General features: G+C 59.7%; 1 protein-coding gene across 5 annotated transcripts in view; it reads left to right on the plus strand.

Annotated features, from left to right (window-relative positions):
• Positions 1–15855, plus strand: part of OGDH (oxoglutarate dehydrogenase) — a 32709-nt gene that overhangs the window by 10228 nt on the left and 6626 nt on the right. For 2 of the 5 annotated variants that reach the window (XM_038166861.2, XM_038166862.2), the window contains exons 4-10: positions 3529–3631; positions 8583–8627; positions 10840–10955; positions 12162–12316; positions 13003–13149; positions 13756–13846; positions 14580–14759. In XM_038166861.2, the coding sequence (XP_038022789.1) occupies positions 3529–3631; positions 8583–8627; positions 10840–10955; positions 12162–12316; positions 13003–13149; positions 13756–13846; positions 14580–14759 (837 nt within the window). Of the gene's footprint in view, positions 1–3308; positions 3400–3528; positions 3632–8582; positions 8628–10839; positions 10956–12161; positions 12317–13002; positions 13150–13755; positions 13847–14579; positions 14760–15855 lie in introns of all 5 variants that reach the window. The other 3 variants (XM_038166863.2, XM_038166865.2, XM_038166864.2) reach the window with 3 other exon arrangements.

Genomic DNA, 15855 nt, shown 5'->3' on the forward strand with positions numbered 1-15855 from the left:
GATCTGCAAAGTGGGAGAAGGCTGCGGCGCCACCGGACTGAAGCTCAGACCAACGCTGCCAAAATCAACGTCTCGGGAGAAGCAAGTTCTGAGCAGAAAGGAAACATCCGCTGGCTGAAGGAGCAGCGTGTGCACAAATGCCATGGCCAGTGTTTTACTCGGGAGGGCGCGGAGCTGTGTCTCTCTGCCTGTCGTTCTTTCACCTTTGGTTGCAGCCTGGTTTGCCCAGAGTGAGCTTCGCTGGGGACTGCGGTGGGAAGTTCCCAAACCCAGCCACAGTGGAGGTGACCTTAGCTCTGCCATGCCCCGTGTCACCTGCTGCTGTAAAGAAGCACTCGCTGCAGGTCAGGATCCTGCTCAGGTATCGGAAAAACCCAAGGTACTGGGCCACAGGTTAAGTCCAAAGGTCTGCCCAGCCTGCGCCCTGATGGTCCAAAGAAAGTGCCCCAGCCCGGCTCTCCTCCGCACCCAAGTCCTGCTGGGGCATTGCTCTGCTTTTCTTGGGCACGGTGCAGCCAGGGCTTGTTTGTGAGCACCTGCACCGTGCCTTCTGGCCGGGATTGTGGGAGGTGACTGCCCTGCTGGCTTTGAACCCCAGGCGAGTGGTTTCTAAGCGCCGTGCGTCGCCTGCTGGCTCAGCAAGCAGGTGGCTGCTGCGATAAATCAAGCAGTGCACGGTGTGGGCTGGAGGCAGCGACTTCCGACCAGCAATTTGAACCCCAAATCCTCAATCTCTTCTGCATTCCCTCCGCTCCTCAGTCTCTGAAATGGCGGTGCTGGGAGGTGGTTGCTCTTGGCCTTTTTTTTTCTAACCCTTGTTGAGGAATGTGCCTCCGGTCCTGCACCGGTGCCACTGCACGGCTGCAGCCGTCGTGGCTGTGAGCTGCCGTGGTTGGTCTGGAGGGGGAGTTGAGCGTGGTGTGGGGAGGTAGGCGAGGGCAGAAGGCCCTGCTGGTGCTGTGTCACCTCCTGAAACACCAGGCAGTTAATTTCTGAAACCGGATCGAGCTGGAGTGTCCGTGCAGTTAGAGGTGAGCCATGCCCCTGCTCTGCCGTAGCTCGTGGTAGCACCAGCGCTGGCTTGTTCCTTAATTGTAGCCGTGCTTACGTGTCCAATTCATCATTTCCTTTGAAATAACCGGTGTGGTCTTGTTCCGAGCTGGGGAAAACAATCTGCCTTTGTGTCCCTGTCACGAGGGCGGCCGTGCCACCCACCCGGCGGGACCTCCGCCGCTGGCTGCTCCCACGGCTGCCGACGAAGCTCCGTGTGGCAGCGCCCTGAAAAAAATGAAAAAAAGCGTGGCTCCTGCTGGGAAAAGGCCTCCTCCTCGTTCCCAAAAGAATTTGGGGGTTCGCTGCGTCCTGCTGAGCTGATCTCTGGACTGGTCACCGAATGCTCCTTGCCTCGCCCCTGCTCACCAGCCCTGCTCCCAGCCAGGGCACCCAGCCCCAGGCGTCTGCCCCATGGACGTGGGAGCAGCACAGTGAGCTCGTGTCCTGCCCCTAAGCCTCGGGATAGTCCTCATGCTCTGCTGCAAGTCAGATGAGCAAATAAACGCATCTGGGACAAAGGGGGCCCCCGAGCAAGCTTTGCACGTGGCAGCCGGTGCCTGGGGGCGCAGAGAGCCTGCAGGGACCGTGCTCAGTCAGCTGCTTGCCTTTCAGTCAGTGGCTCATTTCAGGCTTCCTGGCTGCTAAAACTACAAAAAGCCTTCCCCAAAAGCCTGTTTGGACAGTCAGAATATGAAAGACTCTGGTAAATAGCGTTAGAGCTGTATGGCTGGTGTGTGCAAGCTAATCCTAATCGCTTTGCGCACGAGCGATTCCAGGAGCTGGAAACTGTCCTGGTGGCGAGGAGCATCACGCAGTTTTTGGGGAACCCACACCAGAAGCGGAGCTGAGCCTGGATGTTTCAAGACCTGGAGCTGTCGAGAGGCAGGGCTGTGGCTTGAGGTTGAGCGCTCTGCCCGTCGGGATGAGCTGAGTTTGCACGGGGAGCTGTCTGCTGGCGTGAGCAGCTAAGGGAAAAGTTTCCTCAGACTGTGGCAAAAGAGGTCAGGTCTGAGTCAGAATAAAAAGCAAAATCTGCAGCTTCAGGCATCTGCCGGGTAGGAGGTAGTGCCCTGCTGGGAGGGCAGCAGTAAGTATTGAAAATAAAGGCAGTAAGTATTGAAAACACAGACTGGGCAGCACTGGGAGCGCCGAGGAGGCCGATGAGGATGGGACTTGTGGTCGGAGGAGCACAGCCACGGCTGCTCAGCACCAGCGTGGGACAAATGCTGGGCCCCGTGCGTCTCACTGGAAGGAAAGCAAGCAGTGGAGCCCGTCCACGGTCAGCACCCTGCTGCGGTCTCCATCAGCACCTTCCTGGCCACAGCTCTCCTGCACCCAAAGCCCTGTCCGCAGCGTTGTGTCCCGGACCCACTGCAGCCCCCTCCGTGGTGGCAGCGTGCACGGACTGACCGTCCTGCCCTGAAGGAACTCTTGAGTTAACGAATTGCTTCTCGTTGCTCTCTGTGGCTCCTGATGCAGACACAAACCCAGCGAGATGCCTCCTGGAGCCGCCGGTGCTCCTGTAGTGCCAGAGCCCTTCAATATTGCTGCCCCTGCTCTTCCTACAGCAGCAGCCTGAGCGCTCCACGTCCTGCGCCTTGGCCTTGCTGCAGACTTCTCTCCCAGAAAGGATGCTGTGAGATGCAGTCCCCTAATAGCGCAGGCAGATGTTCCTAAATAACGTGCCTCTGCCTCGCTGGAGTTACCGCTGGTGGTGGCAAGGCTGGTGTCGTCTGTGCCATGCTGGCGTGAGAGCCAGTTGGGCACAGATCAGTCAGAATCAGGAAAACTGGCTCTTAAATTGCCCTGAGGCTTAAAAGGAAAGGAGCAGTGTGGAGTTGTCACTGTTGTCACCAGGAGGTGCTTGGGGTGGAAGTCAGATGAGCTCTGGGAAGTCAGGCAGCCCTCGGGCTCGTGCTCGGGAAGGTCTCTGCTCCGGAGGGGCCCCCAGAAATCGGAGAGGGGTTGGGTGGGTGGCACCCGTACCTGGTGCAGGGTGCTCTGGGGTTCTTCCCCACGCACAGAGCTGCGCTGAGCAGCTTCTCCAGGCTTCGTTGGGAGCCATGGATGGAGCTGTTAGCTGTGCCATGGCAGAGCTGCGCCAGGCGTGCTGTGAGAGCAGCCGGGTCCCTCCTGTCCGGCAGCTCTGCGGAATATGTAAAGGGGAAACTGCATGACTCTCTTGAATTTTCTCTGTTAAGGAATGCTTCTTGAACTAACTTGTTTTAATGACTAATCTGTGTTGTTGCTTCCAGGTCAGGGGCCATCACATTGCAAAGCTTGATCCTCTCGGCATTAGTTGTGTAAATTTTGATGATGCACCAGTAACTGTTTCTCCAAACGTCGGTGAGAATTGCTCTGCAAATTAATTCTAATGTAATTTAACTTTTTTACCCCTCCCCTCTTTTGTTTTTCTCCCTTTCTCCTGTCCCTCTTGGTATCTGTTCTCCTGTCCACTCCTGGCCCATTTCATAGATTCGAGGGCATCATGTAGCACAACTCGACCCACTGGGCATCTTGGATGCGGACCTGGACTCGTCCGTTCCGGCCGATATTATCTCATCCACAGACAAACTGGGTGAGGGCTTTGACAGCAGTCAGTGCTGCATTGCTTGAGCTCCTCTCTCTTTCACAGCTTCGTAGGTAGAGCGCTTCACCCGTGCAGAGGGAAGCTCTTAGGTTTCCTTCGTGATGATCACTCCAAATTTACTCCTGGAGCGCGCAGCGGCGGAGCAGCTCTGCCCCCCTCCGGCTGTCCCAGCCAGCGTGCTGTTTCTCCTCCCAGCACAGCGAGTTTCCTCGCCTTGCAACGGGATTAACTCATCCCGTGGGGGAAGCCAGCACATCTTCTGGAAATGGCAAGCAGCCAAGAGGTTTTGTGCCGGGGAGAGCGCGAGCTCCGGTGCCTTGGCACCTCTTGCTGCTCTCGTAGGGCCCCGCCAGCAGGCGCTGAGCACTGGGGAGCAGGGGCTGGGCTCATCCACACCGGGCTGACGCTGCCAAGAGAAGCGTCCCGGCGTGCCCCTGCCTTCCCCTGCTCCCAGCCCCATGCAGCACCTTTAGATCGGTGCCTTGCCCCTTTTCCCAAGACTGAGCGATGAGAACCTGCCGGTGATCATGACAAGGAAGCTTTGGGACGCGTTCCCGCACAAGTAGGGGGTGGAAATTCCGGTGCCTTGAGTGAAAGACGCACGTGTGCTGCGCGGGAGCGTGTGTGTGGTGCCGAGGACGTGGACCCTAATCTGAAAGCGCTTAACCTCAGTCGGGATCTCCGCAGCACGCTGCCGTTCTTCCAGCTGGAGCAGGGGCGCAGCAGCTGAGCTCTCTCACCTCGCTGGTGCTTTCCGGGGGTTTTACCCCGGTGCTGCGAGCACTCCTAGAGGCATGCTTCTAACTTAGCCTAGAGCCGCGGTAACGATCACTAACCCGCACAGCGCAGCAGCCCATGGGAGCACGCACCCGTCCAGATCTCCTGGCACCCGGCTGGGGGTGGACGGGGAGGAGGAACCTTCCCCAAAACCAACTTTTGTCCTGCTGGGGTGCCTGCTGAATTTTGTCCAGGATTCCCTGTGCGTCCTGCTTTGGGCTGGGATAGAGTTAATTTTCTTCCTAGGAGCTGGGAGTGGTAGAGAAGGGTTAGGATTTTGTCATCCCAGCTGCTGGGATAAAGGGAAGCTGCTTCACCCCGAGATCTGATACGGTGCCAAAGCGGGGCTGAGCACCAGGAGCCGGTGGCTAGGGCAGGAGCGAGCCCCGTGCCTGGGGCTGTGATGGGAAGAGGAGGGGGGATGTGTGCTGCGAACCTGGCCGCAGGAGGGGGAACAAGTCCCCGTGTCTGCCAGCAGCAGCAGTGCTGCAAGGGAGGCTTTTAGGATGAGCAGGCCCTCTGGCTGTCTGGCCAAAGCAGAAACTCAGAGGAACAAAAAACCTAAAACCTGCCCGAGGCTTTTCCCCGAGTCCTGCCGCGGAGGCGCGCACACCCGCAGGCGTCTGCACGGATCCGTTTTGTCTCTGGGCTGTAGCTTTTGTCACCGAGTGTCACGCCTGCTGAGTGATGCTGAATGATGCTGAATGCCTTTCGGCTTTCAGGCAAGCTCTGCCTGCTTCCTTTTCCCCCTGGGCAGGAGCTCAGGCTCAGCTCCTGCCCACTGCAGCTCAGATCCCCTTGGTGGGTCCAGGCTCTGATGGGAGAGGCCGAGAGGGGCCGTCAGGTCTGATCCAGCCGGGGCTGCTCCTGCCCTGCAGCCCTCTTTATGCTAGCAGCAGCACCACAGCGGTGATAAAACCTGGGGAAAGTGATAGCAATCTCATTTTTCCCACTCCCCCGGGGTGCGTGGCCGTGAGCCATGCAGCGTGCCCCAGCTGGAGGTGTTCGGCATCGCTGCTCCGGAGGCATTAGCCAGGAGAGAATCTCAGCCCGAGACCTCTGCGTCTAAGCCAGGCGTTAATTTTAATTTCTTCATGCCTTTCTTCCTGAGATCTGTCACCGCAGTTCCTGGTGTTGATTTAATTGCCAGGAACGCACAAATTCATCGGAAATAATGAGTCCAGGGAGCAAGCCATGCCACTGGTACCAGCTGCTGGTTCGTGCTGGGGCTGGATCCCTGCAGCCGGCAGGACCCCGGGTTCAGGTGGCTGTGTGTAACCAGAGGAGGCTTTTTGTCTGCGTGTAATTATTTAGTACTCAATAGGCTTTCTGCTGGTAGCAGTAGTGCTGAGGAAAACCTCATCTGACTGATCTCAGAAGAAAATGGCAAACAGCTTTCAGGCGATGCTGAGCAGAGGGAGCGGGCGCTGGTGTGGAGCGGGGGCAGGCAGGGGCTGTGCAGGACACGGGGACCAGGGGCCAGGAGGGAGAGGGGCCAGGAGGGAGAGCTGCACAAACGCCGCCTTGCAAAGCGTGGCCAAGCCCAGCCCAGCAGCAAATTCCACGGAGCTGGACACGGGACTTTTCCCTTAATTGGCAACAGCCTCCTGTGCCGCTGAGCGCCCCGGCGGCCGAGCGCTGCTCTTTTCCCGTGCGGGAGCAGCTCGGAGCTGTGCTGGCCTCAAACCACAGCCCCTGAGCGAGCGGCTGCCCCCTGCCATCAGCCCTCCGGGGGCAGGAGATGGGCACCGTGGTGCTGGCAGTGACCCATGGGCTCTTGCTGGCCGTGCCAGTTCTCAGCCTCCTGCAGAGCCATGGTGCAAAACCCCTCTACCGAAGGTGGGCAGGTCGTGTTTGGGGATCCCCCTGCCACTCTGGGCATTCCTGGGCTGCCTCATGGATCCCTCCAACGCTGCCCCTGGGTGGCATTTTCCACTCACAGCCCCAAAACCGCTCTGAAGGGGCACGAAGCAGCTGGCTGGAGCAGGTTTAGTGGCTGGCTGGAGCTGAGCCTCCAGCGGGGGCTTTCTGGAGCGCACAGGTTGTAGAGGGTCCGCAGCACCCTGGGTGGCATCAGCCCCGCCAGGCAGCGAGCAGGAGGTGCAGGGACGTGTGGCAGGGTGGGGACGGTGTCTCCCTGCTGCCACAGCCTGACCCTCGCAGGCTTTCAGCAGTCAGGACGAGTACAGATTTTTTGGATGGTGCCTAGGATCTGGCATAGCCTGCTTGTTTGCAGAGAAAGCCAATTTCTAAGCAAATCCCGCTGGCTTTTTGCTTTGAAAGAGTATTTCCTAACACTTGGGCTGCAGTTAATTTACAGAGCAGCTAATAACAGGAATGTTTTTTAAACTTGCCCTCGAAACAATCCTTGTTTCCTATTTCTGTGCAGAGAAATCCTTAAAGGTCAGCTTTTGTGGTGGGAGCTGTGCTGCTAACAGCTTAAACTGTGGCCGGGCAGTGCTGTAAATCAAAGGAGTTGCATGGCTAATCTCTGAAATTGATCTTTCTTCTCAATTGCCTTTTGTTTAGCAACTTGCTTTTGTCTGTTTTGGAAGCTCTCTTTGGATTAAGCAGTGTGACCTTTGGAGAAAATGCCAGGGTGAGAAAGCCTGCCCGGGGGCACGCGGTGAGGCTGGCGCTTCTGCAGCCAGGCACCCGGGATTAACGGAGTGGTAGGGCTGGAGTGCCAGATTCCTCTTCCTTTTCTTATGTTTTATTTTATTTTTTTTAAATATCTCATCTTGATCTTCTACCGCAGCTGATCCGGCATGGTAAGTGGTGTAGGACAGAACCGACGGGAGTACTGCAGGAACTCCAGGCGACCCGTCCCAGGGAATACCTTAGCGCACTAAAATCCAGTTGTGTGTGGAAGGCGGTGTGTGTCTGAGTGTCTGTCTGTCTGCCTCTCCATGCAGGGAGCGTTAGGGTTGGTTCAGCCGTGCCCCAAAATCCTGTGCTGCCCACGGAGCTGCTCCGTGTGTTTGACAGGAGCCAGAGCAAGGGCAGGTTCCTCATCGGGGTCCGCCGTGGTGCAGGGGCTCCTCTGGCACAGAGCTCGTCCCCCAGCTCGGGAAGAGCCCCTGCAGGGAGCTGAGCTGGGAGCAAACTCCTCCGAGCTCTGCTTCCCCCCTGCATCCCACAGGAGGTCCCTTTGCACAGACCCACGAGCAGCCCTGTGCCCCCCACCACCCGTGGGGGCTCCCTGCCCAGCCCTCGGCAGGCAGCAGCGCTCTGCGAGAGGGCACAGCAGCACCTCTCCCACCTTGAGTCTCACAAAGGGACGGCTCCCATCCATGTAATTCCCTTCCCCGCTGCCCAAAGAAGCGTTCCCAAAGCCTTTCTCATAGCCCTAGGTGAGATTGAGGCACTCGGCCACCTAACGCAGCCGGGGAGTGGAGCCCCGGTGCCGCTCGCGCCCGGTGCCACGTCCCCGTGCTGAGCATGCTCGCAGCCTGCTTGAGCAACGTCAGCCTTCTGCCTGCTTGCTGCACCGTTTGTCGTCCCTATTAACAGCCCCACTCGCTCCTACAGCGCAGGAGGGAGGCCCTGGGGGAGTTCCCACATCCCCCGTGGTGCACGTGCACTGGGAGCGGAGGTGCCCGCGCCGGTGCCCCCATTTCCTCGGAGCAGAGCACGGCTGCTGTTCTCTTGGCAGTGGTATTGTAGAGACAAGCTCTCCCAGTAGAGACGAGTGGAGCAAAATCATCTGGGGAGGCTGGGGAGGCTCTCAGCACCCAAATCTCTGCTGTACCCTCCCCGCTAGCCGTGATAACGTGCCCGTAACGCAGCGCGGTGGAAGGCGCCTTGCTGCGGCGCTGTGCCACCGTCTTAGGTTTCGCTGCCCCGAGTGAGGTGCGAGTAAGAGGAGATCTCAAACCATGCAGCTCGACTGCTACCCAGTGTCTGGTGCCCCTCGTTCCCCTCCGTGCTCTTGCCTCCTGCAAGCAGCTCTCTGAGGACTTTCCACCGGGATTTCTCTGCCATGTAGCGTGTAGTCATCCTCCATCCCAGCCCTTCTGCCCCTGGTGGTTTTGACTGTGTTTGAGTACTGTATTTTTGACTTGTGCTTTCCATGACTAGTTTTCACGGTTCCAGTTTTTTTTACTAACTTTGACGGCGTCTCTCTATCTTCTCCCTGCTGCACCCCCCCTGCCCACCCCAGACCTCGCAGTGTTCAAGGAGCGGCTGAGAGTGTTAACAGTAGGAGGTATGCAAATACTGAGCCTTTAACCCTCGGGAGGGCAGGACTCTCTTTGAATAGGTTATTCTGGGCATGGAGCAGTAAAGCCGGTAACGCGGTCCCCTCCCGTGTCGCACCAGTCCTGACTTTTGTAACCCACTCGTTTTTGATTTGTCTGGCTAAAAGTCTCGAGCTGGGTGCTTGGTTAGCGATGCTTCACCCGTGGAGGTGCCCAAGCTAGAGCCTCGCTGCCCTTTTCCATACTCTGTGTTTGCATGCCTAGCTTGCTGGAGTACACCTTTTATTGTCATTATTAATTTTATGAGGCCTCAATCTCCCTGATGGGTTCAAGTCTGGTACAAATCCAAGCTGCCTTTATGCCCTGTGATTTCCACGTGCTGCGCGTGTCACCTGCGCACAGCAGTGGGAAGAGGTGCGTGCAAACCCCTCTCCTGCCTCAGAAGGTCATTTATTCCATTTGGGGGACTAAAACCGACCCTTGTTTTTATTTGGTCATCTCAACAAGGCGCAGCCACGAGGCTTTTGATCCCCTCCTGTACGGGAACTGCCCTGTTTTGGCCCGGTGAAAATTTGGCTCGTCCCTCACCCCTGCCTGCCGGCGTCGCTGCTCCCGGCCGACGTGTCCCAGCCCCGCGGGGGAGCTGGGGGGCTGCAGCAAAGCAGAAGCAGAGGCAAAACCCCTGGGGCCGCTCGTACAGCCTGGTCTGCAGCTGCTGGGCACTGCCTCTGCGCTCAGATGGCCACAGCCTCTGCGGTGTCCTGAGCTGCGTGCTGCAAGAGGCGCTGTGCCCAGATTGCCTTCGGGTTGCTCAGCGTGCTCCGAAGTGAGCGCCAGGTCGAGCCAGTCCTGAAAAAAGAGCAAGGGACGGGCTCCTTCAGATAAAGCCCATGGAGGGCGAGCTCTGCGGGGCCGTGATGCTGCTCCCACAGCACGTGGCATCCCCGCAGAGGTCCCCGCAGTGAGACCGCCCTGCTTCTGCCTTGCTGCACCCGTTCAGAAGGACCAGTCGTCCTCCTCCCCGTGCCTCAGTTTCCCCAGAGGCAAACATGAGCTTCAGCAGGCACAGAGGCACGTCTGAGGGCTCCTGAGTGCCACAGCACACTGCCTTTATCTGCAGCTCCAAAACCTGGTGCTGAGGTCCTGACCCAACCTGTGCCCTGATCTTCCTCCTCTCCAGGAGCAGCCCAGCGCCCTGCCAGTCACCAGTGTGCTGTAAGCAGGCGCATAGCGAGCGTGCTGGCACGAGTAATTGGGTTTTAGAGAAAATACCAGCACTCAGCTGCTGCTCCCGAGGCCAGGCTGCCTGGCCAGGGGCTGCTTTCAGAGCAGCGTGCAGCCAGCCCGCCCTGCTTGGATGGAGCTGGCGAGGCTGCGGTGGCTGCAGCAGCCATGGGCTGCTCCCGGAGCCGAGGGCTGGGCTGGAAAAGAAGCTTCAGAGAGCAGAGCAGTTCCCCTAAAAGAGCAGCAGGAGCTGGGTGAGCCTCCGTTTGGGTGCCAGCTGTGGTGGTGCCGAAACCACCCCGTGGCCACGTTGGTGCCAAAGGCGAGCGGCGCTCAGCCCGCGCTCTGCATCCCCGCGGAGCTGCGGCACCCCCCTGGCCGTGCCCCGGCCACCCCAAATTGAAGCAAGCAGCACCCGTTGTGCCGGCCGGCACCGCTCCCGGGTGAGCTATTCAGGAGAGTCCGTGGCAGAGCCCTCGTGCTGACGCCGTTTTCTCTCTCTTGCTTCTCTTCCTCTTTCTCTCCTCGTTTGGGTCCGTCTGTTCTAACCGTTCCGTTCTCTGCTTCGACGTTTTTAATTCTGAACGTCTGGTGAAATCCCCGTTTTTGCTCGATGACTCCTGTCACCTCCCCTGTTTCTTTTCTCTCCGCTCTCTTTATAATTCGTGGTGTATTTTGTGTTCGTGGGGCTACAAACTTCCTGATTCTGACCCTGGATTTTAATTACCAATTTACATGCACATATATTGCTTTGTGTTTTGTTCCCTGCATTGCCTTCCGTAATAACCTTGTGCTCAATGTCTTTTGTTTAATTACTGCTTGGTTTTTATCCATATAAACCTTCATGCTTATTTTTGGTTTTGTGCTGCTTTTTGTCCCCTCCCCGCCTCTCCCGAACACACCTGGGTGCCGTGTGGCTGTGTCCAACACCCCCCCGTCCCCCTCCTTTCCTTCTCTCTCTTGCTTTCGCTTGTCCCACCCATGAAAATCCTGCAGGCTTTTACGGGCTGGATGAATCTGACCTCGACAAGGTCTTCCACTTGCCCACAACCACTTTCATCGGAGGAAACGAGTCGGCTCTTCCACTCCGGGAAATCATCCGCCGCCTGGAGGTAAGGAGCAGGGCAGGACCTGCTGCCAGCCCACGTCAGGCTGGGCACAGCGACTGCTTTCTGAAAGTCATTTTGTGAAAGCCTCACCCTGGGGAGAGGCTCCTCAGCCTTCTCCTCCTCCTGGTCCTGGTTAGCACGTACCACACCGCTCTGCAGAGGTGTGGAGCCCCCCCAGCCGTCCGCATCCTGCCTGTGGCTGTGCGTGCCAGTGCTATTCCCCTGGTGCCGCCTCGAGCGCTGCTGCAGCATCCCCGTCTGCAGGCTCTGCAGTCCTGCTCCTCTCCTGGCCGCCTGTTTTTAGCACACACATTTCGAGCTCTTCAGGCTGGGCTCCGTGCTTGCCCTGCTCATAGCAGCAGCCCCGTGGTAGCCCGGCTGTCTGTGGTCGCCCCCGGCTTCATCCTGCACTGGGGCAGTGCGCTTGGGCTGCTGCAGGCTGAGCAAGCTCCAGACAGCTCAGTGCTGCCTGCATTTTGAAGCCCGTCTGGTGCAGCTGGATTTGTTTTTTGCTGCTCCAGCGTATCGCAGCAAACGGTGTTGGGGGCTCCAGCCACAGCCCCCTTGCCCTCTGGGGAGCTCTGAGCTGGGGCTGCAGCTTGCAGCTCCGGCAGCAGGCTGCAGTCTCTGCCAAGACAGGTTGACCTTGGAGAAGCAGAGCTGTGTAAACATCTTAGATAAGCTGCAAGGAGAGCAGGCTCCTTAATTTTGGGAGGCTGTTTTTTCAGATTCTCGCCCTGCCATAGCGAGTGGGGTCTAAAAAGGCTCCGGGTCCCAGGGTGAGGTGCTCTCCCTAACCTGTCAGCCTGCCCTTCCCCAGGGGAGTCCCCAGACTCGCACAGACAGGCAGAGAAGGACCCTGGGGTCTGGGGCTGGGTCCCTTGGGGCAAGCAAACGGGTCGGATTTGTACAGGAGCACCGACTGCCCCACTTGTGGGGTTGTTCCACGCTGCATCCCGTGGCAGAACCAGGGAGGGTGGGGAAGGCAGCCCCAGGCTGCAGGTGCTGGGTCTGGCTGCTGCCGCCTGCTTTGGGCAGTGCTGGTGGTGCAGGACAGCTCGTTGTCTTGCCGAGAGGCCAAAGGGGGGGATGATGGAGCACCGAGCTGCACGGGTCAGTAAGATCCCGCACGTGCTGACTTGGAGCGAGGCGAGGACGTGTCGGGGCTCCCGTGGGTGTTTCAGTGGCCGTCCTCTCCTCACGGGGCAGATGGCGTACTGCCAGCACATCGGCGTGGAGTTCATGTTCATCAACGACCTGGAGCAGTGCCAGTGGATTCGGCAGAAGTTTGAGACCCCGGGGATCATGCAGTTCACCAACGAGGAGAAGCGCACGCTGCTGGCCCGCCTGGTCCGCTCCACCAGGTACCTCATCGCGCTGGGACACCCCTAACCTGCACCACCCCAACCGAGGGGCTCGGATTCCCAAATTCCTCATCAGCCTGCCTGCTTTCACAGGCAGCACTCATGGCGAGGACGCCTGGCCACCCGCCGAGGCACGCTGCGGGCGAGCTGTGCCTCCTGGCTGCCCTCCGGGAGCACGCCGAGCCGCGCCGCGCCGGCTGCAGCCTCCCTGGGCAGGGTCGGCACCTTTCCCTTTGTTCCCCGGCTGCACGAGGGTTGTCACGGGGGTTGTTTGCTCCCAGCCGCCAGGCAGCTGCCGTAGCCTGACGGCCACCGCCTGAGTCACCTCTCCTTGACGTCATTTGTCGCGGTCCCGCCAGGCTGGGTTAGCAAAGAGGATCAGCGGGGTGCCGCTGGGCTGGCAGGGCTCGCTCAGGTGCTGCTGGCACGGAGCCCGAAAGCACGGATGATCCTGGCAGAAGAGGTCCAAAAATAAGATGCTGTGCAGCGGGCTTCAGCGCGGCACAGTTGGTGTTTGTGCAGGGTGGGGGAGCTCTGCAGAGGGGACCGCGTGGCTGTTGGGCTGCTGCGTGGTGGCTGCTGGAGCATCACCTCGTGCTGCGGCTCCCGTAAGGTCCCCGTCTCCTCTCTGGTCCTGCCATCAGTGGGAGGCCTGGGAGTGATCGCTCTCTCACCTTGCCTTCCAGGTTTGAGGAGTTCCTCCATCGGAAATGGTCCTCGGAGAAGCGTTTTGGTCTGGAGGGCTGTGAAGTGCTGATCCCAGCCTTAAAGACCATCATTGATAAGTCGAGTGAGAAGGGAGTGGATTATGTTATCATGGGAATGCCCCACAGGTAACCTGCCCCTGTGCGCCGCAGCGCTTTGGGGATGGGGATGGGACAGGGACGGGGACGGGGATGGGGATGGAGATGGGACAGGGATGGGGATGGGGACGGGGATGGGGATGGGGACAGGGATGCTCCTGGGGCTCGGTGCTGCAGGGCCAGGCTGGCTCCGGGCTGAGCCATCAGCCGAGCGCTTGGCTCAAGGGCTCAGGCCTCGTCAGCTCTTCACTGATCTGTGCCACTGGCTTCAGCTTATTTTTCATTCTTCTGGAGAGTGGTGAGAGGCGCGGTGCCTCGAGCAGCAGAGACCTTGCCTTACATCACAGAGATGTGCTCAGCACAAGGTGTGGGGTGTCCCCGGTGCTGCTCTGCAGAGGCTGGGAGCAGCGCTGCACAACCGGCCACGGCTGCTCCGGGGCTTTGGCAGGAGGGGCTCAGAGTGAGCAGAGCTCGTATCCGAGAGCAGGATTTGGCCTCGCTGTTCTGGGGCAGCTCTGGGGATGCAGGAGGGGTGAAAATGCAGAGCCCTGTCCCCTGGCTGCCCCCTGCAGCTCGGTGTGACGGGGACAGCGCGGGGCTGGCTGCTGGCTGCTGACGGCGGCGTTGCTTTTGCAGAGGGCGTCTGAATGTTCTCGCCAACGTGATCAGGAAGGAGCTGGAGCAGATCTTCTGTCAGTTCGACTCCAAGCTGGAGGCTGCTGACGAGGTGAGTCTCCTCCTCTGCGCCGTTTCCCTGGCAATTTGTAGTCTGTCCCCGTTCGGCCCCTGGGGGCCGTGGCAGCGCAGCGCCAGCTGGATCACGCGCGGCTGGCAGCTCGCTCGGTGCTGCAGAGATTTCTCCTGCGTGCCCCAGGGCACCGCGCGCCCCTGCGACCGGAGGCAGGGGTCGGCTCGGGGCCGTGCCACAGCCCCGTGGGACCCATGCGGGACCCGCGGCCTCTCCAGAGGCCCTGAGCTCCCTCCCTGGTGCTGTTGCTTGTGCCCCAAAGCCACGTTCAGCCGGGATGGTTTGGCATTTGGGAAGCTTCATCGTGCCCTGCCCTTCAGGTGGGCTTCCAGGGTGCCCCGTGTGCCTCAAGAGCTCCTCTTGGAGAGGAAGCAAGCGGCAGCCGCTCTCCCCAGTGCTCCTACCCGGTGTCTTCCCCAAACCCACCTCGCTTGCTCCTTCCCTGGCACCTGGGGACTGCCCAAAACTGGGCTCGATGCCCGCCTGATGGTTGCGTGTATCTTGGTGCCTACATCAGGCTGCTGCTGTGGTGGGTGCCCGGCCAGCTCCTGAATCCTGCTGCCTTCTGCCAGCTGCCAGCTGCGGGTGGGCAGCAGAGGTGGTTTCTGGCAGCAAGGAGCCCTCTTTTTGCAGCCCCCGGGGTCAGTGCCACCCTGCCCCATCCACGAGCAGCCCCTGTTGCGTGGCAGTGACTCTCCTCTCCTTCCCCCAGGGCTCCGGTGACGTGAAGTACCACCTGGGGATGTACCACCGGAGGATCAACCGCGTCACCGACAGGAACATCACCCTTTCCCTCGTGGCAAACCCCTCTCACTTGGAGGCAGCTGACCCCGTTGTTCAAGGCAAGACTAAAGCGGAGCAGTTCTACTGCGGGGACACGGAAGGGAAGAAGGTAAATAAATGGTGCCCAGCCTGCTCCCTCGCTGTGATTTGGCACAGACCGGCTGGGTTTGGTGGGGATCAGGCGGATCTGCACGCAGAGCAAAGCCAGGCGAAGGAGCCCAGCTGATGTTTGTTTGCCTGGATGCCCCCTCCCCTGCTGCCCCCCCATCTTTCCCCTTCTCTTTGGTGATGGAGGTCGACCTCCCCGGGCTCCCATCGCTGCCTCCCCTCTCAGGGTGGCTCCAGGCTCCCGGGAGGAGCAGCAGCAGAGGTCTGTAGCTGGAAGGCAGGGGGTGAGTGGTGCTCCTGTTCCCCTGAGCATCACAGCCTGGAGGGCTCAGAAGCAGCAGCTTTAGGCTGGAGGATCTATCAAAATGTGACAGGGTGCTCCCAGTCCTCAGGGTGGGCGAGCTGGGGCCGGGAGGGGACCCCCCTGGTGGGGACAGCGCTGTGACACGCGCCCAGATGTGAGGGCAGACCAGCGGTGGGCTGTGGGGGGATTTATTTGGGAACGCTTTCACTGCCTGATCCAGCACAGACCTGCCTCTAACACTCCAGAAGAAGTGGAAGGGTGAGATCAAAAGTACTTCCCTTCCTCCCACGCTGGGAGGGCTGGAATATAAATAGACGAGCTCTGTCCTCGTCTGACAGGCAGCGTCCTCAGCCAGCCCCCGGGTAAAATATCAGAGCACAGAACTGGGGCTGCAGCGAGCTCCCTGCCCAGCCCGGCCCAGCAGCGAGCGCAGGATCTGCCGGAATGCCCCTGTCCTGGGTGAAAGCGTGCATGAGAAGTGCATTTTCCTTGGCTCATCCCAGAAAAAGGCCTTGTTTAGGGGTGTTTGTGCCTGGGAATGGGACTCACCTCCCAGCCAATGCCCCCCGGCCACCAGCACGTCACCAGCTGCCCCCTCAAGCTGCCGAGAGGGCGACCCCTGCGTGGGGCGTTGAGGTGGGCAGCCGATGGCCCCAGCCTCCCCCTGGCATCGCACCAGCCACAGCTGACACCGCTCCGATCCTCTGAGAGGGCCTCGGACACGCTCTCGAGCTGCTCAGAGACCTTCCAGGGAAGCCCGAGGTTCGGGGGATGAGCCCTGGGCCCCTTCCTG

The sequence above is a fragment of the Anas platyrhynchos genome, chromosome 23 (genome assembly GCF_047663525.1).
Source record: "Anas platyrhynchos isolate ZD024472 breed Pekin duck chromosome 23, IASCAAS_PekinDuck_T2T, whole genome shotgun sequence".
NCBI classification, from domain to species: Eukaryota; Metazoa; Chordata; class Aves; order Anseriformes; family Anatidae; genus Anas; species Anas platyrhynchos.